Source organism: Trichechus manatus, unplaced genomic scaffold (genome assembly GCF_000243295.1).
Source record: "Trichechus manatus latirostris isolate Lorelei unplaced genomic scaffold, TriManLat1.0 scaffold00240, whole genome shotgun sequence".
NCBI lineage: Eukaryota > Metazoa > Chordata > Mammalia > Sirenia > Trichechidae > Trichechus > Trichechus manatus.
Genome location: NW_004444176.1, coordinates 2,141,083 through 2,168,827, shown reverse-complemented (window position 1 = coordinate 2,168,827; position 27,745 = coordinate 2,141,083). Strand labels below are relative to the sequence as shown.

The following is a 27,745-nucleotide window of genomic DNA, read 5'->3' as shown; positions in this document are numbered from 1 at the left end:
ACCTAAAGTACAAGATAAAAAAATTTTAAAAAAGAAACAAAATGGGTGATATCACAACAGACCCAAATGAAATTAAAATGATCATAACAGAATACTATGAAAAGTTGTACTCCAACAAATTTGAAAACCTAGAGGAAATGGACAAATTTCTAGAAACACACTACATACAGAAACTAACACAAGCCAAAGTAGAATAACTAAATAAACCCACAACAAAAGAAGAGATTGAAGAGGTAATTAAAAAAAAAAAAATCCCCCACAAAAAAGCCCTGGCCCTGATGGCTTCACTGGAGAATTCTACCAAACTTTCAGAGAAGAGTTAACACGAGTACTACTAAAGGTATTTCAGAGCATAGAAAAGGATGGAATACTCCTGAACTTCTTTCTATGAAGCCAGCATAACCCTGATACCAAATCCAGGTAAAGACACCACAAAAAAAAAAAAAAAGAAAATTATAGACCAGTATCCCTCATGAACATAGACGCAAAAATCCTCAACGAAATTCTAGCCAATGGAATTCAACAACATATCAAAAAAATAATTCTTCATCACCAAGTGGGATTCATACCAGGTATGCAAGGATGGTTCAACACTACAAAACAATCCATGTAATCCATCACATAAATAAAAGAAAAGATGAGAACCACATGATCTCATCAATCAACGCAGAAAAGGCGTTTAACAAAGTCCAACACCTATTCGTGATAAAAATCTTCAGCAAAATAGGAATAGAAAGGAAATTCCTCAACATAATAAACGGCATTTATACAAAGCCAACAGCCAGCATCATCCTAAATGGAGAGAGTCTGAAAGCATTCCCCTTGAGAACAGGAACCAGAAAAAGATACCCTTTATTACCACTTTTAGTCAACATTGTGCTTGAGGTCCTACCCAGAACAATAGGACAAGGAAGAGAAATAAAGTACATCCAAATTGGTAAGAAGTAAAACTATCCCTATTCACAGATGATATGATCTTATACACAGAAAACTCCAAAGAATCCAGAAGAAAACTACTGGAACTAATAGAAGATTTCAGCAAAATACAAGATTAACACACAGATATCACTTGGATTCTTCTACACCAACAAAGAGAGCTTTGAAAAGGAAATCACCAAATAAATACCATTTACAATCGCCCCCAAGAAGATAAAGTACCTAGGAATAAACCTAACCAGAGACGTAAAAGACTTATGCAAATAAAACTATAAGACACTACTGCAAGAAACCAAAAGAGACCTACATAAGTGGAAAAACATACTATGCTCATGGATAGGAAGACTCAACATTGCAAAAATGTCAGTTCCACCCAAAGTGATCTACAGATACAATGCAATCCCAATCCAAATTCCAATGGCATTTTTTAACAAGATAAACAAATCATCAACTTCATATGAAAGGGAAGAGGCCCCAGATAAGTAAAGCACTACTGAAGAAGAACAAAGTGGGAGGCCTCACACTACCTGATTTTAGAACCTATTATACCACCAAGGTAGCCAAAACAACCTGGTGCTGGTACAACAACAGATACATAGAACAGTGGAACAGAATTGGGAACTCAGAAGTAAATTCATCCACGTATGAGCAGCTGATATTTGACAAAGGCCCAAAGTCCATTAAATAGCAAAAAGATAGTCTCTTTAACAAATGGTGGTATAACTGGATATCCATCTGCAAAAAAATGAAACAAGACCCTTACCTCACACTATGTACCAAAATTAACTCAAAATGGATCAAAGGCCTAAATATAAAATCTAAAACAATAAAGATCATGGAAGAAAAAATAGGGACAATGCTAGGAGTCCTAATACATGGCATAAACAAAATACAATCATAACTAACAGTGCACAAACACCAGAAGAGAAACTAGGTAACTGAGAGCTCCTAAAAATCAAGCACTTATGCTCATCAAAAGACTTCTCCGAAAGAGTAAAAGGAGAATCTACAGACTGGGAAAAAAATTTTGGCTACAACATATCTGATAAGGGTCTAATCTCTAAAATCTATAAGATACTGCAACAGCTCAACAACAAAAAGACAAATACCCCAATTAAAAATCCGGCAAAGGATATGAACAAACACTTCACCAAAGAAGACATTCAGGCAGCTAACAGATACATGAGGAAATCCTCACAATCATTACGCATTAGAGAAATGCAAATCAAAACTACAATGAGATAACATCTCACCCCAACAAGGCTAGCACTAATCCAAAAAAAACAAAGCAATAAATGTTGGAGATGTTGTGGAGAGACCGGAACACTTATGCACTCCTGGTGGGAATGTAAAATGGTACAACCACTTTGGAACTCTATTTGGCGCTTCCTTAGAAAGCTAGAAATAAAATATGATCCAGCAATCCCACTCCTTGGAATATATACTAGAGAAATAAGAGAAGTCACACACATAGATATATGCATACTCATGTTCATTGCAGCACTGTTCTCAATACCGAAAGAAGGAAACAACCTAGGTGCCCATCAACACACGAATGGATAGATTATTATGCATATGCACAATGGAATACTACACAACAATAAAGAACAATGATGAATTTGAGAAACATCTCACAACATGGATGAATCTGGAGGACATTATGCTGAGTGAAATTAGTTAGTCACAAAAAGACAAATACTGCATGAGACCACTATTATTTAAGAGCTCAAGAAAAGGTTTAAACACAGAAGAAAATATTATCTGATCATTATGAGGGTGGGGAGGGAGGGAGAGGAGAATTCACCAACTAGAAAGTAGACAAGAATCATCTTAGGGGAAGTCAGCACAACTGGACTAAAGCAAAAGCTAAGAAGTTTCCTGAACACAACCAAACACTTTGAGGGACAGAGTAGCCAGGGCTGAGGCCTGGGGACCATGCTTTCAGGGGACATCTAGGTCAATTGGCATAAAAAAGTTTATTAAGAAAATGCTCTGCATTCCACTTTGGTGAGTGGCATCTGAGGTCTTAAAAACTTGTGAGTGGCCACCTAAGATGCATCAGTTGGTCCCAACCCACCTGGAGCAAAGGAGTATGAAAAACACCAAAAACGCAAGGAAAATATTAGCCCAAGAGACAAAAGGGCCACATAAACCAGAGACTCCATCAGCCTGAGACCAGAAGAACTAGATGGTGCCAGGCTACTATCAATGACTGCCCTGACAGGGAACACAACAGACAGTCCCTGCTGGAGCAAGAGAAAAGTGTGGAGCAGAAGTCAAACTCACATAGAAAGACCAGACTTAATGGTCTAACTGAGACTGGAGGAACCCCCGAAGCCATGGTCCCCGGACGCTCTGTTAACCCAGTACTAAAACCATTCACAAAACCAACTCTTAAAGCAAAGATTAGACTGGACCGTAAAACATAAAATAATACTCTTAAAGAGTGTATTTCTTAGTTCAATCAGATACACAAGACCAAATGGGCAGCTCCTGTCCAGAGGCAGGATGAGAAGGCAGGAAGGGACAGGAGCTGGATGAATGGAAACAAGAAACCTGGGGTGGAAAGGGAGAGTATGCTGTCATAGTATAGGGATTGCAACTAATGTCACATAACAATATGTGTATAAATTTTTGTATGAGAAATTAACTTGAGCTGTAACTTTCACTTAATGCATGATAAAATAGTGGTATTGCCTTCTGTTTTTCTTTTTGTAGTTCTCTTTATTGGTGTATGGAATCCAACTGATTTTTGTATGTTTATCTTGTATCCTGCTACTGTACTGAAGCTTTCTTGTTAGTTCCAGTAGTTTTCTTTTGGAGTCCTTTGGGTTCTCTATGTGTAGTATGATTTCATCCACAAATGGGGACAGTTTTACTTCTTTCCTACCAATTTGTATGCCCTTTTTTGTTTCTCTTGTCTTACGGCTCTAGCTAGGACTTCCAGCACAATGTTAAATAGGAGTGGTGATAAAGGACATCCTTGCTTTGTTCCTGTTCTCAGGGGGAATGTTTTCAGACTCTCTCCATAGAGAATGATGTTGGCTGTGGGTTTTGTATTTAAAAAAAAAAAAAAAAAAAACTCATTACCATCGAATTGATTCCAACCCATAGTGACCCTATAGGGCAGAGTAGAACTGACCCACAGGGTTTCCAAGGAGCACCTGCTGGATTTCAACTGCTTATCTTTCGGTTAGGAGCCGAACTTTTAACCACTGCACCACCATGGTTTTGTATAGGCCCCCTTTGTTCTGTTGAGGAATTTCCCTTCTATTCCTATTTTATTGAGGTTTTTATCAGTAATTGGTGTTGGACTCTATCGAATGCCTTTTCTGCATCGATTGAGATGATCGTGTGATTCTTCTGTTTTATTTATGTGGTGGATTATGTTGATTGATTTTCTAATGTTGAACTATCTTTATATACTTGGTTTGAACCCCACGTGGTCATGGTTTTTTGTTTTATTTATATGATGGTGAATTCTATTGGCTAGAATTTTGTTGAGAATTTTTGCATCTTTATTTATGAAATACACTGGTTTATAATTTTCCTTTTTCATGGTGTCTTTGCCTGGTTTTGGTATCAGGGTTATACTGGCTTCATAGAATGAATTTTAAAGTATGCCTTCCTTTTCTATGTTCTGTAATAGTTTCAGTAGTACTGGTGCAAGCTCTTCTCTGAATGTTTGGTAGAATTTTCCAGTGGAGCCATCTGGACCAGGCATTTTTTGTTGCTGTTGTTTTTTTAATTACCTTTTCAATCTCTTCTCTTATTATGGTTCTGTTCAGATTTCCTACCTCAGTTTGTGTTAGTTTAGGCAGATAGTGTGTTTCTAAAAATTTGTCAATTTCCTTTAGATTTTCAAATTTGTTTGAGTACAGTTTTTCATAGTACTCTGTTACGATCCTTTTTATTTCAGTTGAGTCTGTTGAAATGCCCCCCATTTCAATTCTTCTTTGGGTTGTTTGCTTTCTCTCCTGTTTTTCTTTTGTCAGTTTTGTCAATGGTTTGTCAATTTTGTTGATCCTTTCAAATAACCAAATTTGGGCTTTGTTGATTCTTTCTATTGTTTTTCTATTCTCTATTTCATTTATTTCTGCTCTCATATTTATTATTTCCTTTCTTCTGGTGGCTGTGGGTTGCTTTTGCTGTTCTTTTTCTATTTGTTCACGTTGTATAGCTAACACTTCTATTTTGTCACTTTCTTCTTTTTTGGTGTGTGCCTCTGTTGTGATAAATCAATCTCTGAGCACTGCCTTTGCTGTGCCCCAAAGGTTTTGGCAATGTTTTTTCATTCTTGTTTGATTCTAGAAATTTTTTTATTCTATCTTTGAGTTCTTCTTACCCAGTGGTTTTTAAGCAAGGTGTTATTCAGTTTCCATATATTTGATTTTTTTTTATTTCTCTTCCTGTTATTAGTTTCTACTTTTATGGTGTTGTGATCAGAGAAGATGCGTTATATTATCTCAATGTTTTGGATTTTGTTGACAGTTGTTTTGTGGTCTAAGATGTGGTCTATTCTGCAGAACATTCTATGTGCGTTAGAAAAGAATGTGTGCTTTGATGCTCTTGGGTAGAGTGTTCTATATATGCCTATGAGGTTAGGTTGGTCGATTATGGCCTTTAGATCTTCTGTATCTTTGTTATGTTTCTTTCTAGATGTTTTGTCCTTTACCAAGAGTGTTGTGTTGAAGTCTCCTACTATTATTGTGGAACTGTCAGTTTCTCTTTCCAAAGTTTTTAGAGTTTGTTTTATGTATTTTGGAGCGCTGTTATTGGATGTGTAGATATTTATTATGGTTAAGTCCTCGAGGTGGATTGTCCCTTTAATCATTGTATAATGTCCTCTCTTGTCTTACAGTCTATTTTATCCAAGGTTAGTGTTGCCACTCCTATTCTTTTTTGGTTGCTGTTTGCTTAATATATTTTTCCATCCTTTGGCTTTTAACATTTTAATGTCTCTGTTTCTAAGGCAGGTCTCTTGGAGACAGCATGTTGATGAGTCATTTTTTTTTTTTTTATCCATTCTGTCACTCTGTCTCTTTACAAGTGTATTGAAGCCATTTACATTCAGTGAAATTATCAATAGGTGTGAGTTTATTGCTGTCATTTTGAAGCACCTTTTTTGTGTGTGTAGCGCTGACGTTTTCTTTGTTCCTCTTACTCTCCTGTGCTGAATTCCATTTGTTTGTGGATTTTTTTTTTCATTTCTTTTGTTTTTGTAGGTTTTGTTTTTACTATGCCCTTATGTTTTTCTTCTTTATTTTGATGAGTAGATGTTAACATTTTTGGAGTTACCTTGAAATTTACCCCTATCTTCCTAAGTTTGAACCAGTCTTTTACTACTTAATATCACCTTGACTTCCCTCCATTTGAAATTTTGATAACTACACCATTTATTCCCCCTTTCATTTTCTGACAGTGTTGTCATTTGCAGATTGACGTCTCTGGTTCCATGTTTTAATCTTTTAGTTTTGTTTTATCCTTGAGAGTTCATTACTTAGGTTGGTATCAAGCTTATCCTGTCCTGTGTCCTACATTCAGGTTGTTATCTGATGTTGTTTATTCTCTAACCAAAGGACTCCCTTTAATAATTCTTATAAGTTTGATTAGGTTTTTACATATTCCCTTAATTTCTCTTTATCTGAAAATGTACTAATTTTACCATCATATCTGAGTGAGAGTTTTGCAGGATATATTATACTTGGTTGGCAGGTTTTTTCTTTCAAGGTTTTATATTTGTCATCCCATTGCCTTCTTGCCTGCATGGTTTCTGCTGAGTAATCAGAGCTTAGTCTTATTGTTTCCCCTTAGTATGTGACTTTACATTTTTCTTGAGCTGCTCTCAGGATCCTTTTTTGTGTTTGGTTTTGGCAAGCATGATTATGATTTGTCACAGTGAATTTCTCTTGGGGTCTATCCAATATGGGGTTCATTGAGGTTCTTGGATGGTCATCTTTTCATGATGTTATGGAAAATTTTGTCAGCAAATCTTCAATGATCCTCTTTGTGTTTTCCACTTTACCCCTCTGCTTTGGAACTCCAATCATGCACAAATTTTTGCTCTTGATTGTATCCTACATAGTTATCAGATTTCTTCACTCTTTTCTCTGATTCCTCAAAGTTTTACCCAAGGATTTGTCTTCAATTTCACTGATCCTGTCTTCCACTGTTTCAAATTTTCTCCTAAAACCTACTATTGCATTGTCCATTTCTGAAATCTTGTGGTTTATCTGTCATGGATTGAATTACTCCCTCAAAAAATGCGTGTATCAATTTGGCTAGGTCACGATTCCCAGTATTGTATGATTGTCTACCATTGTGTAATCTGATGTGATTTCCTTATGTGTGGTAAACTCTATCACTATGATGTATTAAGATTGATTAGCGGCAGTTATGCTGATGAGGTCTACAAGATTGGCTAGTGTTTTAAGCCAATCTCTTTTGAGATATAAAAAAGAAAAGGGAGCAGAGACATGTGGGAACCTCATACCACCAAGAAAGCAGTACCAGGAGCACAGCATGTCCTTTGGACCTGAGGTTCCTTCACTGAGATTCTCCCAGACCAAGGGAAGACTGATAAATCACGAGGACCTTCCTCCCAGAGGTGACAGAGAAAGCCTTCTCCTGGAGCTGATGCCCTGAATTTGGACTTGTAGCCTGCTAGACTGTGAGAGAATAAATTTCTCTTTGTTAAAGTCATCTACTTGTGGTATTTCTGTTATAGCAGCACTAGACAACTAAGACAGAATTTGGTACTGGGAGTGGGGTGCTGCTCTATCAGATACCTAAAATGTGGAAGCAGTTTTGAAACTGTGAATGCATAGAGGAGTGGCAGCATCAGAGGCCCAGCAACAACAGAGAAGCAACAGTGGCAGAGAAACAGCAGCAGGAGAACCAGGAGACCAGTGAGAGTTGTCACTGGAGCCGACCCATGGAGTAAGAGAGCTGAGTGCCTGTGCACAGGAGGATTTCTGGCAAAGTGGGGTGCCTCTGGGTATTTACTGGTGGAGCTACAGAGCTTTGAAACACTTGCCCCAGCAGGGTAGATGTGGGCTTGAGGCCCAACAGGCCAAGACGCCACAGGAAGCAGAAGCTGAAGAGACAAGGAACACAAGAAGCCAAGATGCCTCAGTCTCAAAAGGTATGGCCAGGACCTCTGGGATTTCAAAGGGTGGAACCATGACCTCTGGTGTTTCTAAGGGTGGAGTTGTCACTCTGATGGACTAGGAGAATGGTGCATCTAAAGCCGAGGGAGCAGAGGTTGGATTTCTAATTGAAGTTTTTGTGTGATTTCTAATTGCTTATTTATTTTGATATTTTGTTCCTGTATTATTTTTCTGAATTCTTTCATTGCTTTGTCTGTGTTTTCCCTGATTTTATCTGTATTTTCCATAATATTATCTATTTTTTCTTAGTTTTGTCTGTGTTTTCTGTCATCTCTTTCCTAATCTCTCTGACAAGGTTGAATATTAGACTTTTGAATCCCCCATCAGGTATTTCCGTGACTTTTCTTCTACCAGAGGGCCACCTGGTGTTTTATTTGGGTCACTTACTGGAGCCATCCTGTCCTTTTCTTTTATAAGTTTTGATATTGTCTGCTCTCTCCAGGACATTCAGGAATTATTTTCTTCATTAACTGATCATAGGTTTGTTTGTTTCTTCCTGCTTTTTTGTTGTATTTAGTTATGTCTGGGTGAGAATGCTGGGCATGTTTTGTTGCTTGCTCATCTGTGGGCACAATACTTCTCACTACCTTGCCCAGATAAGCAGGGCTGGTGGCTCAACTGTGGTGCAGCAGGGCAGGTCCAGAGTTGGGGAAGGGTAGGGATCAGTCATTTGTGGCACAAACTGGGGCTGGCATGTGGGGCCAGGAGGAAATGCAGGAGGGGATCCAAGATTCCAGGGGGTCTGTGTTGGTACTACTCATGCCATGGCATTTAACACATGGTGCAGATAGGCAGGAGAAAAGGAGAGGATGTGATGTGCAGAGCTAAGTGGAAGAGAGAAAGAAGAGAGAGAAACAAGAAGCAAAAAATGAAGAAAAAAAAGTAAATAAAATTGGGGCATTGTGGGAGTCAGCAGTTAGGGGTGAGTCTCTATATGCTTGTGGCTGTCTAGCCAAGTGGTGTGGCATGGCCTGTCAAGAAGTGGCAGGGATGGTGCACCAGGCTAGGTGGGTGTGAGAAAAGAAAAGAAGGAAGGGAGAGAAAGAGAAGAAATAAAAACAGGGTGCTCTGTCTCCTGCTGGGAGCTCCTTGAAGTAGCCTTCCTAAACTCCTTGTCCAGGGCCCTTTTCCAGAATTCCCAGAAGTGCTTCTGGGGACCTTGTTCTTCTCTTCCTTTAAGGGAGGAGGTGAAGATGAAGTAGTCAGGCTACTTAAATAACTATTTCGGCTTTATCAAAACCAAAATAACAAACCCATTGCTGTAGAGTCAATGCCAACTCAAGGTTGCCTCTCGTGTTACAGATTAGAACTGCTCCATAGGATCTTCTAGGCTATAATCTTTATGGAAGCAGTTTGCCAGGACTTTCTTCTGCTGAACCACTGGGTGGGTTTGAATTTCCAACCACTTGGGCTATCCAGATTGTTTATTTAGGCCTTACTGTCTTAGGCTGGGTTCTCTAGAGAAGCAAAACCAGTAAAGCGTATAAATATATATAGAGAGAGATTTATATCAAGGAAATGGCTCAAGCGGTTGTAGAGGCTGAAAAGTCTCAAGTCCGTGGGTCAGGATAGAGGCTTTTCTGGATGCAAGCAGCCACAGGGGCTGGCAAACCCAAGATTGGCAGGTAGGAGAACAGGACTATTTTTCACAGGCTGTGAAGATCAACAAATTCCAAAGATTGACAGGCAAGATGCAGGGAAGCTGCTAGCTCAAATCTCAAGAACCAGAGGTCAGATGAAAAGGAGCCATCTGCAGGATCCAGAACAAACAAAAGACCACAAGCCTTGCCAGAATATCCTCTTATATTCAACGCAGACCACACGCCCAAGGAAACACCCTTTCAACTGATTGGCTACTCACAGCAGATTCCGTCATGGAGGTGATCACATAGTATTAAATCTTATCATGAAAGTGAGCACGTCATCATATGACTATCAAACCACTGAGAATCATGGCCCAGCCAAGTTGATGCACAACCTGAACCATCACTACTTATTCATTATAATTCCAATAAACTACTACATGGTCAAAGTAAGCCCCTATGGCTTTCTCATCTGGCAGAGTGGTACAGTGGAAAGACCTCTGGTGTTAGGACTGATTTGTTTTCAAATTCTTAATTTATTACTAATTAATTAATCCTGCAATTATGCAGCTGTAGGCAAGTCATTAGCAGCTCTAAACTTGTTTTTCCCCATATATAAAATAAAAATAAACATAACCACTATGTAGACACAACAGAGATATCATGAGGATCAACACAAGGATGAGATGTTGTAGATAAAGCCTTTGGTAAAGTTTGAAGCTTTGTAGACATGTGAAGAAGTTATTCCTACAGGACAAAAGGTAAATCATTGTCAAAACAGACCACAGTTCATCCATCTCTCTCTAGTCAGAATAAGGACATGAAATCCTTGAGTGTGATGGTCCTTCCTGCCAACCCAAGGTATTTCCAGTAGGAAGAATTGTCAGAATAAAGAATTTCCAATACACAAAAGAAAAAATCTAGCCCAGTTTTTCTGAGTTGTCATGATAATCTGGATGCCCAGAAAGCCTTATAAGAATATACACCTACTCCTCACTTATTGACTATCTCGTTATCCTATATTTTGCATTTACAACAATGGCAAAAAATTTACTATCTGTGTATTTTGCACATTAATGACGTACATCTGGCAGTAACAAACGCTGAAGTGCAAGGCGAGATTTACACTGGTTGTGAGAGTTAAGTTTATTTGTCACCTTGGCTGGGCCATGATCTCAGTGCTTTGGTGGTTATGTAATGATGTAATTTGGCAGTTATGTAATGATGAAATTTTGCAGTTATATAATGATGTTATTTGGCAGTTATGTAATGATATGATCATTCTCCACTTTATGATCTGATGTGATCATCCTCCACTTTCACATAATGCCAGTTTTCACATAAGCACCTGGTCTTTGGAACCTAACCATGTCCATAAGTGAGGACAGGAGTGGGTGTATAATAAATGATGTTGCTACCTCATAATACCATACTCCTAATGGTAAAGTCTCTTCTCCCAAGGCAGAATTGGAAGAGGGTCTTCCCCACTGACGACCTGGACAACCACACCAATGTGAAGGAGTTTGTCTTCCTGGAAGTCACTCCCTTTCAAGAGCTGTAGTGTTTCTTGTTTATGCTCTTCCTTGTTGTGTACATAACAACCATGTTGAGCAACCTCTTTATTGTGGTCGCCGTCACCTGTGAGTCCCACCTCCACACTCTTATGTACTTTCTCTTGAGGAACATTATCAGCCCTGGACGTTGTGTTTTCATCCATCACTGTCCCTAAGTTCCTGGTGGATCTTTTAAAGAAAAAGACCATATCCTACAATGGCTGCATGGCACAGATCTTTTTCTTTCATTTTGCTGGTGGGGCAGATATTTTTTTCCTCTCCATAATGGCCTATGACAGATACCTTGCAATTTCCAAACCCCTCTACTATGTGACCATTATGAGGAGAGAGGTATGGGTGACTTTGGTGGTGGCTTTCTGGATGGGGGGCAGTCTGTATTCAATTGTCCAGATAATTCTCATGCTTCCACTCCTCTTCTGTGGCCCCAACATTATGGATGCCTCCTACTGTGAAGTGCCCAGGTAGTAAAACTGACCTGCACTGACTCCTTTGCCCTGGAGCTTCTCATCTCTAACAATGGACCAGTGACCCTGCTGTGGTTCCTCCTGCTCCTGGGTTCCGACACCGTTATTCTGGTGATGGCGCAATCCCACTGTGACAAGGGACAGAGCAAGGCCCTCTCCACCTGTACTTCCCACATCCTAGTGGTGACTCTCCACTTTGTACCATATGTTTTCATCTCCTTTGACCCTTCATTAAGCTGCCCATGGGCACAATCATATCTATCAATAACACGGTCATCACGTCCATGCTGAACCCCATTATCTACACATCAATTCTTCTTCAGCCTTCCTTATTCATTGCCCAGCTTTCACATACATATGAGGCAATTGAAAATATCATGGCTTGGGTCAGGCACAATTTAGTCTTCAAAGTGACATATAGATGTATTTATTTATATATATGCTCTCTCAGATGACTCTGCTATTTCCAGTTTATTATTAAAATCTCTTATTAATTTTATATTTTGAGTCCAGAATCTTGAGTATATTTCACCAAGCAGTGAAAAGGCAAGGCATATTTTAAGTTCTGTTAAGCCAGATATATACATGGACAAATCTATTCATGGACAAGAATTTCCAATTTTCACATCCATTCTACTGATTTTCCTACTAAAATTAGTCTCAAAACTGCTTGAATAGTTTAGGGACTCATCTGCACAAAATTCACCATGACCATTTATTTTATGTTAAGCTGAGCTTCATTCTTCCCTTTTCTTCCTTCTTTTCATCTCACTCTCAATGCTTTTATGTTGTTGTTATTGTGTATTATAGCTGGGGCAAAATTATATAGCATGAACAGATAATTCAAGAAGAGTCACTGTAGCTGACAAAAAAACTACAAAAGAGACACCTTTTCAAACACTCAAGGCGTATTTTATGTACCAGGAGAGAAAATAAAAATGCAACTGACTCAGGATCATTTAGTAATAGCCAAGGGGACCGTGTTGGAATCTACCCCTCTCCCAAAGAAAGGATTCCAAGAGCATGGATATATAGGGACAATCAAGCTCCCTTCTCTCTCTATGTTCACCTCAAATTCCACCAATCAGCCATCAGTACCATTCAAAAATTAACCAAGACCTCTGCCAGCCTGAGCTCAGAAGAATTAGATGGTGCCCGGCTACCATGACTGACTGTTCTGACAGGGATCACAATAGAGAATCCAGGATAGAGTTGGAAAAAATATAGAACAAAATTCAAATACAAAAAAAATCAGATTTATTGGTCTGATAGAGACTGGAGGAACCTCCAAGACTGTGGTCCTGGACACCCTGCTAACTCAAAACTGAAGCCATTCCCGAAGCCCACTTTTCAAAGATTAGACAGACCTATAAAACAAACAATAACAATAAGGAAGGTGTTTTTTAGATCAACCAAATACCTACAAGACCAAATAAGCAACTCCTGCCCAAAATGAGGCAAGAAGGCAGGAAGGGACAGGGAAACTAGGTGAAAGGACACAGGCAACACAGCGCGAAAAGGGGGAGAGTGCTGTCACATTACAGGGATTGCAACCGATGTCACAAAAAAATTTGTGTAAAAATTTTTGAATGAGAAAATTTTCATGTAAACTTTCACTTAAAGCACAATAAAAATAAAATATTAATATGCTACACACCAATATCTTTACATTTTTTTTAATATCATATTTTTAAAGGTCTCTATATTCTTTCACCTATAATAAATTTAAAAAATTAAAAATTAGCCAAAGGAGTAAGGAAGCCCAGGAAATGGTAACACACTGAACAGTGTTTTGCAAGATGTCAAATTGCGTCAAATTGTTGTGTTGTATTTATATTTGGCTAAGAGGGTCTCAGGAGGTATCACACCTCTATGAGCTTCTCTGTGTCCTACAAGACAGAGACATTGGGTCAAGACTCTTCATCATAGGGCAGTGTTCCTCAACCTTCTTAAATTATCGTCCCCCACTTCAAAGATCCTTTTTAGATTTTTTTTCCTAATCGCTCCACCATAAAATTTTAATATCACAGGTATACTGTACATCTATTGGTGTACTGTGGTCCTTTGAAGAGCTACAAACCATTATAATATCTAAATTCTTTTCACCTCATCCCAAGAAACAATTTTTGTCCCCTTAAGGGAAATTTTGCCCTCATTGAGAATGCATAATCAAATGACATTAAGTGTTTCGATAGAGCAATTTCCCCAAAACTCAAAGAACCACAGAATTAATGGATTTGTGTCCTCTGTGGTTTTGAAGAATTTGGAAAGAAGAAAAATGGGTGTCTTTCTCTGTGCATGAGAAAGAGAGAGAGAACTTGCGTAGAATAACTTAGCGACTGTTTAATAACTCCCACTGGAACTCCAACACTACTAGCAAAATGTCCATTCAGTCACATCCAATAAAATGCCCTTTGCTAATTCTTAAAATAGACTTGGACCTGAGGGACTACTGCACATGGAACACTTTGGGACAGGCAAAAGAACCATGATGGTGTGACTCTTTGAGTCTGGTCTTTTCTAATGTAAGGGTTGAAGAGAAGACATTGAAGCCTGGAATAACCAAACTTCAGAAGGACTTCACCTGCAAACTCAATGTTTCCCCACCATTCACACACTGAGGCTCAGGTTCCAGTCTCAGATGGTGTAAATTCATGGTTGGACATTAAATAGTTCGGGTAAGTACTTTGGACTGTCAGTATGTGAGACATCGTGAATTATGCATGAATGAAATATAATGAGCATGAAAAATGTACCAAGCAATAAGATACTGCAAAAGTAGATGAAAACCTCACTGAAAGAAAATAAAGAAGTGGATGTTAAATATTAGGAATTGGGAAGTCTTAATAAAAAAAGAGGCAGCCACAGAAACAGGGTCAACATGGTAAAGAGAAGGCAGTCTATGCTTGACAGAACACTTGAGTTGTATGTAAGGAGCAGATTTTGTTCCAGCTTAGGGTTTTTCCAGAAATTCATGGAGCCCCTTTCTCCAAAATCAAAGGATACTCAAAAAGCATGTTTTTAACTCCACATTTCCTCAGAAAACATGGAGGTTTCAAAGTCAGCACCATACTTTCCCATTGTGCATGACTCACCAGATATCCTTCCCCTTTGATCCAGATCTAGCCTTATTCTTGAAACCACTGACCCAGCCTCAAAGTCTCTGGTCCATTTGGTCAATTAACACAAGTTCACTGAAGCAAACATAAGCAAGCTTGTTCAAAGAGAAGCTCTCCTTTTTTTAAATAGCATCTTATATTTTACAAGTGTCTTCATAAATAACCCTTTTTTATAGGAAAGACAGATGGAAAAGGAGCTGTTTTCAGTGCAATGGGAAAGGAACCAAGTTTGTTGAATGCCTACTATGGGCTGGGCACTTCACAAACATTATCACGTTTACTTTTTACATTACACAATCAAATAAATGTTATGGTTGCCAGTTTAAAGAAGAGGAAACTGAAGGAAATTAAAGGACTTTCTCTAGGTGACAAAGGAGGAATAGGCAGAATTCCAACCCAGGTGTGCACCACTCCAAAGCTCTTGGCATTGTCCCCACTACATCACACTAGGCTGCCCCTCCACATTTCACACTGAGGATCTGAGGCAGAGAGAAGGTAAATGAGCTTCTCAAGGTCACAGTGTCATTTTATAGGCTGGATAAGAAAACAAATCTCTAACTGGCATCACTGAGGCCAAGTCAAAGATATTAGCAAAAGAGTTTCTTAGCCTGTGTTCATAGTGATCCCTCTCATTCACCCACATTCACTGTCAACATAGATAGGCCAGCTACACTGATTTGTTAATTCAAAAAACACTTTTTAAGCATATATTAAGTGCCAGAAAGGAGCCCTGGTGGAGAAGTGGTTAAAAGCTCAGCTGCTAACCAAAAGGTCAGTAGTTTGAATCCACCAGTCGCTCCTTGGAAACCCTATGGGGGAGTTCTACTCTGTCCTATAGGGTCACTATGAGTCGGAATCCACTTGACGGCAACAGGTTTGGTTTTTTGTTTTAAGTGCCAGAAAAGGCTTTGACAATATTAGGATGAACAAAACACTGAGCAGACAAGTTGAACTTCAGGTTTCATAGGGAAATTATACTGAACTAAGATGACACAGACATATAAAAAAATAGGTGTGATAAACTGTCACAGGTGCCAGAAGAGAAGTCCACGCAAATATGATGGAGTCACAAAGGAGGGATCTAGATGAGGGGTCAGGAAAGTTTCCATAAAGGAGGAAACCTGGACCTAAGTGTCGAAGAATCAGTGTTTGCCGATAAAGGGAGATAGGAGGTTCTGAGAAGGAGGGGGCTATGGCAGGAAGAGGGAACAGCAAGAAGGCAGATACAGAGGTGAGGACCAGCAAGAAGCTGCATAAAGTTTGAGCCTTTGAAACGGGGTCAAAGGAAACAGGGCACCGTATAATGTTCAAAACATAGGAAATTCTTGGATGATATAAGAGAAGTTTATTCTGTATAAAAGAGCCTTTATTCTGTAGGCAGTAGGGAGCCATAAAAAGTTTCAGACAAATAAATAACATAGTCCCTTTTATGACTGATAAAGATACTTCTGTAAATAGCAGAGAGGATGAAATAGAGAAAAACTAGACCTAACAGAGACCAATTAGGAGTGCAAAAATCTAAGCAGAGATTATAAGGGTTTGGTTTAGGGTAGAGAAGAGGGGACAAATTAAGAGAAGAGAAGAAAGTAGGATCCTCATGAGAGTGTTTTATACAATGGCCCGTTTCCTTTCTCAACAGACACAGCTTAACTTTTATAGTAAGGAGCCAGGAGGAAATGATGTACTGACTACATCACTGTGGAGCCCTTCATTTCAAGCCATAGATAAAAAGACGGATGGATGGATGGAAGGAAAGAAGGAAGGAAGGGTGGATGGGTGGGTTGGTAGATGGATGGATGGATGATAGATAGATAAACAGACAGACAGATGGGTATGCGTATGGGTAAGGGGATGAGGACAGGAGACGGGGCTAGAGACAGAGTCAGAGACAGAGATCTATCTAGATCTTTGCTGTCTTCTTCATAAACAGAGTTGTTCCTAACACCATCCTCAGCATCTTCTTTGCAATAAGTACGTCATGTACTCCTAACTCCTGAGTACTCATGAAATAAAATAAAAAGTTAAACAGAAGAATTGTGATTTCGGAAAGGTAATAGAATGGCGGTGGCCTAAAATTCAATTGTCATGGAGAAAGGAATTGGAAGAGGTGATGAAACCAGATACTGAAAGTGCCATAAAAATTCTGTACAGGGTGCCTTATGCATATTATTCTTGAATTTATGTAACTGAAACTGGAAGTCAGTGCACTATAGTGGAAAGATCCCTGAGCTAAGAGGAAGGAGAATTTTGTCTTAAACCCTCTCTGCCTTTAATTTGCTGTATGGTCTTGGAAAATTACTTACCCTTACTGAGTTTATTTTCAGAATTGGTAAAACGTGAATAATAACACTTTCCCTTCTACTTCTCAGATAACTTCAGGATATTTTACTACATTTAGGTGTTCTGCAGCTTTGACAACTATAATATGCTATTCAAATAGATTCATTTCATGTTGTTACTGAAAGGTATCTGAGGATTGATTTATTCCAGTGGTTTTCAAACCTTTTAAGCCATAGAAATAAAGTGGATGTGAATAAAATCAGAGCTGCTCTGATTCACCAAATTGTATGGAACTCACAAACCCTTTCATTAAACCTCCCTTACATTCTCTTCTTCAAAAACCTCTAGGTTTGAGCTCTACAGAACCCACACTCCCCCACTGACCACAATGGGGAAACTAGTGATCTAGTCCAAACCTTTCCTTGTATCAATGACTAAGTGAGTTTTTCATGTAACACAGCACATTCATGAAGAATGAGATATGTGACCAAAAAAACATATTTCTCCACATACAATTTCTATAAAACAAATAAACCTTTACTTGATTTCATTGTCTTAGTAATGTTATTATTTCCTTCAAAGGTGTGCATGGAAAAGGAAACCATCCAATGGCCCTGGGAAATTATACCAGGGTGCCTGAATTTATTTTCTGTGGACTTACTCAGACTCAAGAACTGAGCTTGCTTTTATTTTTCTTTTTAACTATGGTCTATGTAACAACTGTGTTAGCAAATGTTGCCATCATAGTCACTGTTACCTGTGAGTCTCGCCTTCACATCCCCATGTACGTCCTGCTCTGCAACCTCTCTGCCTTGGACATCTGCTTCTCCTCCATTACAGCTCCAAAGATCCTAGTAGACCTTCTCTCAAGGACAAAGACCATTTCTTTCAATGGTTGCATCACACAGATGTTTTTCTTTCACTTCGTTGGTGGAGCAGATGTTTTTTCTCTGTCTCTGATGGCATTTGATCGTTACATGGCCATCTCCAAGCCCCTGCGCTACGTGACCATCATGAGTAGGGGGCGATGCACTGCACTCATTGTGGCCTCCTGGGTGGGAGGCTTTGTCCACTCCATTGTGCAAATTTCCCTGTTGCTCCCACTCCCCTTCTGTGGACCCAATGTTGTTGATGGCTTCTACTGTGATGTTCCTCAGGTCCTCAAACTCTCCTGCACAGACACCTTTGCTCTCGAGCTCCTGATGATTTCCAACAATGGTCTGCTCACTACCCTTTGGTTTGTCCTTATCCTGGTGTCCTATACTGTCATCTTGATGATGCTGAGGTCTCATACTGGGGAAGGCAGGAGGAAAGCCATCTCTACCTGTACAGCCCAAATCACTGTGGTGACCCTGCATTTTGTGCCCTGCATCTATGTCTATGCCAGGCCCTTCACTGCCTTCATCATGGACAGAGCTGTCTCCATCACCTTCACTGTCTTCAGCCCTGTCCTGAACCCCATGGTCTACACCCTAAGGAACCAAGAGATGAAGTCAGCCATGAGAAGACTGAAGAGAAGACTTGGACCTTCCAAAAAAGAAATAGACACTATGAAGTCCAGATTGGGGAATCAGAACTGAAGAAATTTTTCACAACACAGTAGAAGGCCCCTATCTCTACACCACCTTGAGACCAAAGCTTCACCTTTTTCCACAACAGAGTCCTATAATAAGGTTGTCCTGAGACAATCATCCATACAGGCTTGTCTCCTGGTGAGATTGTTGGCAACCTAGAGCCTCAGGTCCATAAATTGTCAGCTATTGTAGAGACTCTAATGTCTATGTCAAGAGCCTTGGTGGTGCAGTGGTTAAGACTCAGCTGCTAACCAAAAGATCAGCAGTTTGAATTCACCAGCTGCTCTATGGGAGAAAGATGTGGGAGTTTACTTCTGTAAACATTTAGAGCCTTGTACACCCTATGGGACATTGCTACTCTGTCCTACAGGGTAGATCTGAGTTGGAATCAACTCAAAGGCAACGGATTTGGTGTTTGGTTTTCAATGTCTATATTGCTCAAACACCTCCTTTTACTGGCATGGAAATGGAGACTGGGAGATATGATCTCTCTGTTCTTGAGTTGTAGAGTCCCTGGCTGGGACCAAAAGTTTGGTGGATTAAACCCACCCAGATGTGCCTCAGAAAAGGCCTGGTAATCTGCTTCCGAAAGATAACAGCCTTCAAAATCCTATGGAGTGCAGTTTTGTTCTTCAACACACAGGGTTGTCATGAGTTCGAATCAACTAACTAGATAGCAACTGGTTCGGTATTTGGTTCTTGAGTTTAGCTATACCGTGTGTGGCCCAAGCAAGAATTACTGAAATAATCTCCAGGGACCAAGAGTCAAGGCTAAATATCCAGCCAGCTCTCCCTATGTGGAAATTTGTTTTCCATTGCTAATCTGGGAAAATTCAGGTTCTTTCTTTTTAAAAAAAAAAAAAAAAAAAGCCTCTGAATTTTCCTTGCAGAAACTGAGAGAGGTTTCCTGTTTTATCAAAGGTTTCCTAGATAATTAATGGCAGAGAGAAAACTAGAGCTGAGAGATCTCTCAGTTAAGTGCACATTTTACTACTGCTGCCTAGTACAGGATTTGATGGAATCTGAAACAAGCTCATCCATAAAAATTTCTCCTCTATTAGAGTGTTAAGAAAGGACTGGGCCGTGTTTCATTCCGTTATGCAGAGGGTCACTATGAGTTAGAACAAACTTGATGGCAGCTAATAACAACTGTACTCTTGAATACAAGTAGTATATTTAAAAATCCATTTTCCATAAAAATGTTTTCCTTCACCTCCAATAATGGGAACATCTAGTTTAACAACAGTCTTTTAACATACAGATTCTAATACAGAATCCTTTACTTTGTTGCTAAATTGTTCAACATTTCTCACATTTGAGAAGTTGAATTTCCAGAGAATCTTTTTCTATTGAATTAAGAGCAATGTGTACTTAGTAAAATGTGTTGTAATGTTTCTTCACCGCTTATTATTGTTGTTAAGTGCCATCAAGTTGATTCCAACTTTTAACAACAGTACCTACAAGAGAAAAAAAACACTGCCCAGGAGCATTCTGTCTGTACTTCTTCCAAGACAGATTTGTTCATTTTTCAGTCAATCCATGGTATATTCAATATTCCTCACCAACACCATAATTCAAATATGTCAGTTCTTCTTCCGTCTTCCTTCTTTATCATCCAACTTTCAAACGCGTATGAGGTGATCAAAAATACCATGGCTTGAGTCAGGTGCACCTTAGTCCTCAAAGATACAGAAAACAGATCAATGGATGCCAGGGGCTGGATGTAGAATGAAGGATTAACTACAAATAGGCACAGGGAAATATTTTGGTGTAATGAAACTGTTCTATACTTCGTTGTGGTGGTAATAACATGACTATACATTTGCCTAAATTTGCAGAACTACACAGAAAAGGGAAATTTTACTGTATCTAAATTATGCCTTTAACATTTTTAAAAAGATAACATTATCATTGCCACTTTATCCCTTCTGCCCAATATGTTAATTTTGTCCACCCTGCCTCTGGAGGTTCAGCACGAATACTTGACTTCACAATGAAACCAGGAAGCTTTCTCAATGGCAGCATGTCCCACTGTCATCCCACCAGATTGCTTTTCAGAGATGCTGATTTTCCCTTCCCTGAGTTCTTTCTCAATGCCTTTCCTGTTAGCTCTCTATGTAGACAGGATGGGAGGGGGATTAGTATGTAGGACACACACGACAAACCCACCTTAACATTCCTAGCTCCCTAAGATTTTGAATTACTTTCTCTGAATTGTAGCAGGCAAGATCTGCCATCTTATCCTCACTGAATGCATGTTGCTGTTTAATCCAATAAACAAATTGTTACAGCCACTCCTACATGATCACGTTAAGACAATAAATACCAAAACTAGAGTACATAAGTAAATGTAACTCAATCAAATATTATAGTCTGTCCTTTATAACACTCTTACAGTCCATTCTACATACATACTCCAGGATTTTCTCAAAATAAGTTAGCAATATCTTTCAAATTTTCTGTGTTGTTAGGTGCTGTCAAGTCAGTTCCCACCATAGCGACCTTATGTATGACAGATTGAGACACTGTCTGCTCCTGTGCCATCTTTACAATCATTGCTATGTTTGAGCCCATTATTGTAGACACTGTGTCAATCCATTTCTTTGAGAGTCTTTCTCATTTTCACTGACATTCTACTTTACGAAACAGGATGTCCTTCTCCAGGGATGAGCCCCTCCTGATAACATGTCCAAAGTACTTGAGACAAAGTCTTGCCATGCTCCCTTGTAAGGAGCATTCTGGCTGTAGTTCTTCCAAGACAGATTTGTTCATTCTTCTGACAGTCAATATTCTTCACCAACACTGTAATCCAGAAGCATCAATTTTTCCTTTGTCTTCCTTATTTATTTTCCAGCTTTTGCATGCATATAAGGCGATTGAAAATACCATGGCTTGGATCAGGTGCACCTTAGTCCTCAAAGTGACATCTTTGCTCTTTAATACTTTAAAGAGCCCTTTTGCAGTAGAGTATTGAATATACCATGGACTCCATTGGTCCCCCATTTCAGTATTGAAACTTGCATAAAGTGCATGAATAGTGATTTAATGGCATGAGCTGACTCATCTGACACACACAAAACTGTCCTAATATTACCTTTTACTGGGCACTTAGTATGTGTCAGGCACTGTACACACTTTGCCTTATTTAGTCCTTAAAACAAATCTGTGAAGCAGGTAGAGTCACCCCGTTTTAAAGATAAGGAAACTAAAGTCTAGAATTGTTAGGTATCTCACCCAACATGGCATAGCTAGTAAGGGGTGAAGGTGCAAGTTGATCCTAAGAAGTCTGAATTCTAAGTTCCAGAGCATATCCACTATACTATAACGCCTAAATATTTACGACAATAATAGAAATTGCCTTCTTAGAGAGAGAGACAAGACAGAAAGAGGAGAGAAAAAATCATTGCATAAAATTGTAACCCTCTGTAATCTTCTGCCATCTCCCCATACATCCTGTAATTATTTGTTGACATGGATCATTATTATTATCCCAGGTCTGTATCTTGTCCTTGTGGTCTGTTAGAAACATGTCCATAGCCAAGGCCTGAAACAGCTCATCAATGACCATGTTCATCCTCCTGAGATTCGTAGACCATCCAGTACTGCAGGTCCACTTCTGTGACCTTCCTGGGCATCTATCTCGTAACCCTGGCCTGGAATCTGGCGCTCATTTTCTGCACAAAAGTGACAACCATCATACAAGTAGGCAGGTAATGGGGAACCCAAGGTCAAGAAGGGGAGAATGTTGACATGCCGTGGGGTTGGCAACCAATGTCACAAAACAATATGTATATTAACTGTTTAATGAGAAATTAGTTTGCTCTGTAAACCTACCTCTAAAGTACAATTAAATAAATATGAAACCACTTTTAAAACATAAAAAAGTGACACCCATCTGCACGCACCCATGTACTTCTCACTCAGCAACTTGTCCTTCATTGAAACCCACTACTCTTCCACAGTGGCTCCCAACATGCTCATCAACTTCTTCCAGGAGCAGAAGACCATATCATTCATGGGCTGTGCTGCTCGTTTTTTTTTCTTTGTTAGCATGGTTCTAACCAAATGCTTCCTCCTGACTGCTACAGCATATGACCTATATGCAGCCATCTCCAGTCCCCTGCAATACACCACAATCTTGTCCCAGGGCATCTTTACCCAAATGGTCATTGGGGCATATATTGGTGGCTTCCTGAGCTCCCTGATCCAGGCCACCTCCATATTTTGGCTCCACTTCTGTGGACCCAAGTCGTCAACCATATCTTCTGCGACCTCCCACCAGTCCTGGCACTTTCTTGCTCTCACACTTTCTTCAGTCAAGTGGTGAATTTCCTCATAGTAGTTTCTGTCGGGGGCATCGTTCCTCATCCTTTCTATCTCCTACAGTTACATAGGGTCTGCTGTCTTGAAGATCCACTAAGTGGAAGGCTGATGGAAAGCTTTCAACACCTGTGCCTCCCAGCTGATGATGGTGACTATGTTGTTTGGGACAGCCTTTTTCATGTACCTGCAACCCAGCTCCAGCAACTCACTTGGCAGGGACAAGGTGGTATCTGTATTCTATTCGCTAGTGGTCCCCATGCTGAACACTCTCATTTACAGTTTGAGAAATAAAGAAACCAAAGATGCCCTGTGGAAGGTATTGGAGAAGAAGAAAGTGTTTTCCTAGGTCTTAAGTAAAAATATATCTCTCCCAATTGCTGGAGACTAAATGATCCGTGGCATCCACCTCCACCTCTGCCTTAGGCAAGGGGGACATTCTATGTTCATGTTTGAAAATGGAGGCTCCTCCAGCCAGATTCTTTTCACCTTTCCTTATGGTCACCTGTCTACCGACCCCACCAAGGATAGCTAAAATGGGAAAAGAATTTCTTCAGCAAAAAATCCTCTCCTGGACAGCCTATAATAAAAATGTGGTTGTTGCTATTTGCCATTCAGTTGGCTACAACTCATGGAGACACCATGCACAACAGAACCAGTCACTGCCTGTTCCAGTGTCATCTTTACGATGATTAATATGCTGCAATGTCATGGCCACTGTGTATTCTGAATGTCTTCCAACCAATGGAGCTCATCTTTCAGCACTATATTAGACAATATTCTGTTGTGGTCCATAAGGTTTCATTTGCTAATTTTTGGCAGTAGATCGCCAGGCCTTTCTTCTTTCTCTGTGTCTTAGTCTGGAAGCTCCTCTGAAACCTGTTGACCATAGGTGACCCTGCTGCTATTTGAAATATGGGTGACATAGCTTTCAGTATCATAGCAACACACAAGCTACCACAGTACAACAAAATGGCAGGCAAGTGGTGGATAATAACAATAACTAGACAAATATTAGACACTTCATATGTACTAGGCACAAAAGTTATTCAATTAAATACTACAATATGCACAGTGCTATCCCTATGTTACTAATGAGGAAACGAGGGATCACCAAGGAAAACTGACTTGTCCAGGGTCACACAAGAAGTAAGGGGTAGAACTCAGATATGGACCCAGGTCTACCTGGCCCAGAGCCCAGGCTCTGCTCAAACGTTGCACTCCACTTTCAACAACAAAAATCAGCAAACATCTGGGATTCCCATTCTTCACAATGTTATCCATAATTTATTATGTTCCACACAAAGAGTGTTCATCAGTTGTAACAAATGTACCACACCAAGGCAAGATGTTAATAACAGTGGAAACTGGGCGGAGGAGGGCTGCTTAATTTTGTCAATCTAAAACTGTTCTAAAAAATGAAGTCTGAATTTAAAAAAAGGTAATAAAGAGAAAGTTCGAGTAACATCATTTTATGAAAAAATATACAAACTTTATTTTACAAAACCTCACTTTTTAGAATAAATTTTGAACGAATCTAATCAAAGTTTTTAAGCAGAGGGTTTTTTTTAAGTTTTTTATTTCTTGATATTCTTCTTTCTCCATGTACATGAAGACATTTAATTAAGTTACACAGGTAGCAACAGAAAGTAAATATGGGGGCAAAAAGGGGTAGCGTAGGATAAGGCTGAAATAGATCATCTTAAGTAAGTTTTTTTGTGTTTGTTTATGTTCTTATGCTACTTCAGGGAAGCAGAGGTAGCAGGAGGAGAGGAGTGTTAGAAAGTAACAAGAAATCACCACCAATACAGGTAAGAATTCATCTCCTTGTTTCCACCAGGTAATTCTACCTGTTGTCATTGAGGCTGATTTGGTGTATCATCAAAGATGCAAATATCAATGAGATGTGTTTCCTGCCCTCTGGGGATGTGGTCTTTATTCTACCCAAGTTTAGAACCTACTAAGAGAATGCAGGAGACAGGCAGATGGAAATCAAAATATCACCTTAATTATGGATAATGTTCTCTAGGAGGACATGGCTTAGATCTGGCCCAATGGCTGCCCCATACTTCAAGCCGGGATGAGACAGGCTTACCCAGCAGGAACAGGTAGGCCCCCTGTGCTTATGGCATAGGTGAGAGAAAACCAGCTCACAAATTACTCCACTTAATTATTTTTTTCAAACTCATCAACCATATAAGTCACTCAGACCTTTCTAGGGGACACTGAGTGTCCAAATCAGTTGTTGTTAACACTATTCCAACTCATGGAGACCCCATGTGTGTCAGAGTATAATTGTGCTCCATAGGGTTTTCAATGGCTGGCTCTTTTTGGAAGTAGATCACTAGTCCTTTCTTCCAAGACACCTCTGGGTAGACTGTAACTGCCAATCTTTTCATTAGCAGTCAAGAGTATTACCCATTTGCACCACCTAACTGTTTTCCTAAAATCACCAGTCATATAAGTCACTCAAATGTTTCTGTGAAGGACTGAGTGAAGGAGGGGCAAAATACCAGGGGTGTCACTTAAGTGTAGGTCCCTCCCCATGGAAATATGAGAAGAGAAGAGTTCCCACACACATATGGGGATATGAGGGGTTCCTCCATCCTCGTCTTCTAAGAAGGTCTAAACTGGAGTTCCATCCAAAAAGATAGGGGCCTCCAAACCAGGAGGCCCAATCTAGTGGAGCTCAATTTGACAATATTCCCAGAGTCTTGGTTTGGGCCTGTGTATAATGAAGATGGTCATACCCAATGTCTGAAATTTACAGGGTTATTATTACCCTAAAGAATAAAATGGATTTTTTAAATCTCTAAGAAAATATGAAAAATATTATACACATGTAAGGGATTCTTGTCATCATCAAATGCAACTTCCCCAAGGAAATGTTCTCAGGTACCCTGGACCAGGTAAAATCCCTGTGCCATTCACCCCATTCTTGCCCTTTGGAATGCATCATCACAACTTTAATTATGTGTTCCATGTCTCATTTTCGCACCAGACAGGAGGATGGGGATCAGAGCAGTCTGTTCATTTCTATATCCTCAGTATCTAGCACCATGCTCGACACACAGTAAACATTAAATACACATTATTGATTCCTTCTATAATTAATCCTTTTGAAAAAAATCAATTATCCAACCAAAATTATGACCACTGTCACATCTGTCATATAAAGTTGACGCTTGAATGATAATATTCTTGATACAATTGCTATGATGAGTACAATATGAGGACATTGCATTAAATTCAATGTTGATACAGCTCAGGGCAGCTGTCTTTGGGGATTTCTCAGGCTCTTCTGTACACAGTTTCATCACCTCCTCATTAGATGCCTTATCATATGGATGACTGTGTGTGTGTGTGTGTGTGTGTGTGTGTGTGTGTGAGAGAGAGAGAGAGAGAGAGAGAGAATGTGTGTATACATGTTGCTTAGTAACTGTTTAATAACTCCCATTGCAGCTGCAACTGTCAGCTTCTCCACTGAAAATTACATTACTACAAATATCCAGCACTATTCCCAGTGCTGGTTGTTACGTTAGACTTCTAAGTGAGTGTCTCTGGAAGCATTGTAGACTGTGCCTGCATTCTGGTGAAGAGGGCAGAGCAGTGAAGATGGAGAATCTGGCAGACTCACCTTTCTAGCCGCAAAGGTAGGCACCCTAGGAGATGAAAGCTTAGCTCAGGAGATATATATTATTATTATTTCAATAGTGTTCAGTCTTCAGTCCCTTAAAGGTAAATAATCCATTTGCAATTCTTAAAGTATATATCATTTTGAACTAATAGCTTTAGTCTTACTAACATCTCCTAGATCTAACGTAAAATATGAGCCTTCTCAAGACACATTGAAATTAGGAAGTTTTTATTATTATTATTAAAACCCATTCCATGAACATTTACTGAGCACCTACAATATGTAGGAAAATAGATGAGGCTCAGCCTTTCTCTGAAAAAGATATTAAAAGCTACTTGGGAAGGAGAGAAAAACACAATTTTATAATGATATTAGCAATATGTTACTAATAATTTTCATATACATAGTGCTTAGAAGATTACAATGTATTCTCATATGCACTAATTCATTTAATTGACTTCGCAGCAGAAAGTGAATATGGGGGCAAAGGAGGAAGTATAGGATGAGGCTGAAGATGGAGTAAAAGAGAACAAGCAATTCTTGGATAACTATTGCACATCAGCCACTGAACAACTATTTGTCCATTCATTTATTCAAAAAGAATTACTGAATTCCTGGTGTGTGTCAGCTACAGCTCTAGAAGTTTGTGCCTAATGGTGACAAAACAAAGTCCCTGCCTTCAGGGAGTTTACATTAAGGGGAAGGGGCAGAAACAAATAGACATAATATCATGTAGTCAAAAGCACAACATAGGGACTTGGGCAGACATGGCTGTGGCAGCATGCCTGTCCGTTTTCCCATTCTTGTCTCTTCTGCAATATTCTTTGGTCTTGGGCAGACATGGATGTAGCAGCATGCTTGTCCATTTTCCTACTTTTGTCTGTTCTGTGATATTACCTTGGACTCGGGCAGACATGGCTCTAGCAGCAAGGTTGTCCGCTTCCCACTTCTGCCTTGTTGAATATATGCTGAATAAAACTTTCTTTTTGTTTTACAAAAAAAAGAAATAGCTGAATGGTGAGTTTTCCTTTTCTTTTTTCGTTACTCTCTTAAGAACAATACTACTACAGGGTTGCTATGTGTTGGAAC

The 27,745-nt window shown here is 39.5% G+C and overlaps 1 protein-coding gene and 2 pseudogenes across 1 annotated transcript; all 3 read left to right on the top strand.

The window, feature by feature from the left end:
- The first annotated feature begins 11,126 nt into the window (after positions 1-11,126).
- Positions 11,127-14,347, top strand: LOC101346102 (olfactory receptor 4D6-like; annotated as a pseudogene).
- A 3,386-nt stretch (positions 14,348-17,733) lies between these two features.
- LOC101345846 (olfactory receptor 4D11-like) lies at positions 17,734-18,705 on the top strand. Its single transcript, XM_004389339.1, has one exon. The coding sequence runs from the start codon at positions 17,734-17,736 to the stop codon at positions 18,703-18,705; it is 972 nt and encodes a 323-aa protein (XP_004389396.1).
- A 3,521-nt stretch (positions 18,706-22,226) lies between these two features.
- On the top strand, positions 22,227-23,368 carry LOC101355244 (olfactory receptor 5A1-like; annotated as a pseudogene).
- Positions 23,369-27,745: the final 4,377 nt, after the last annotated feature.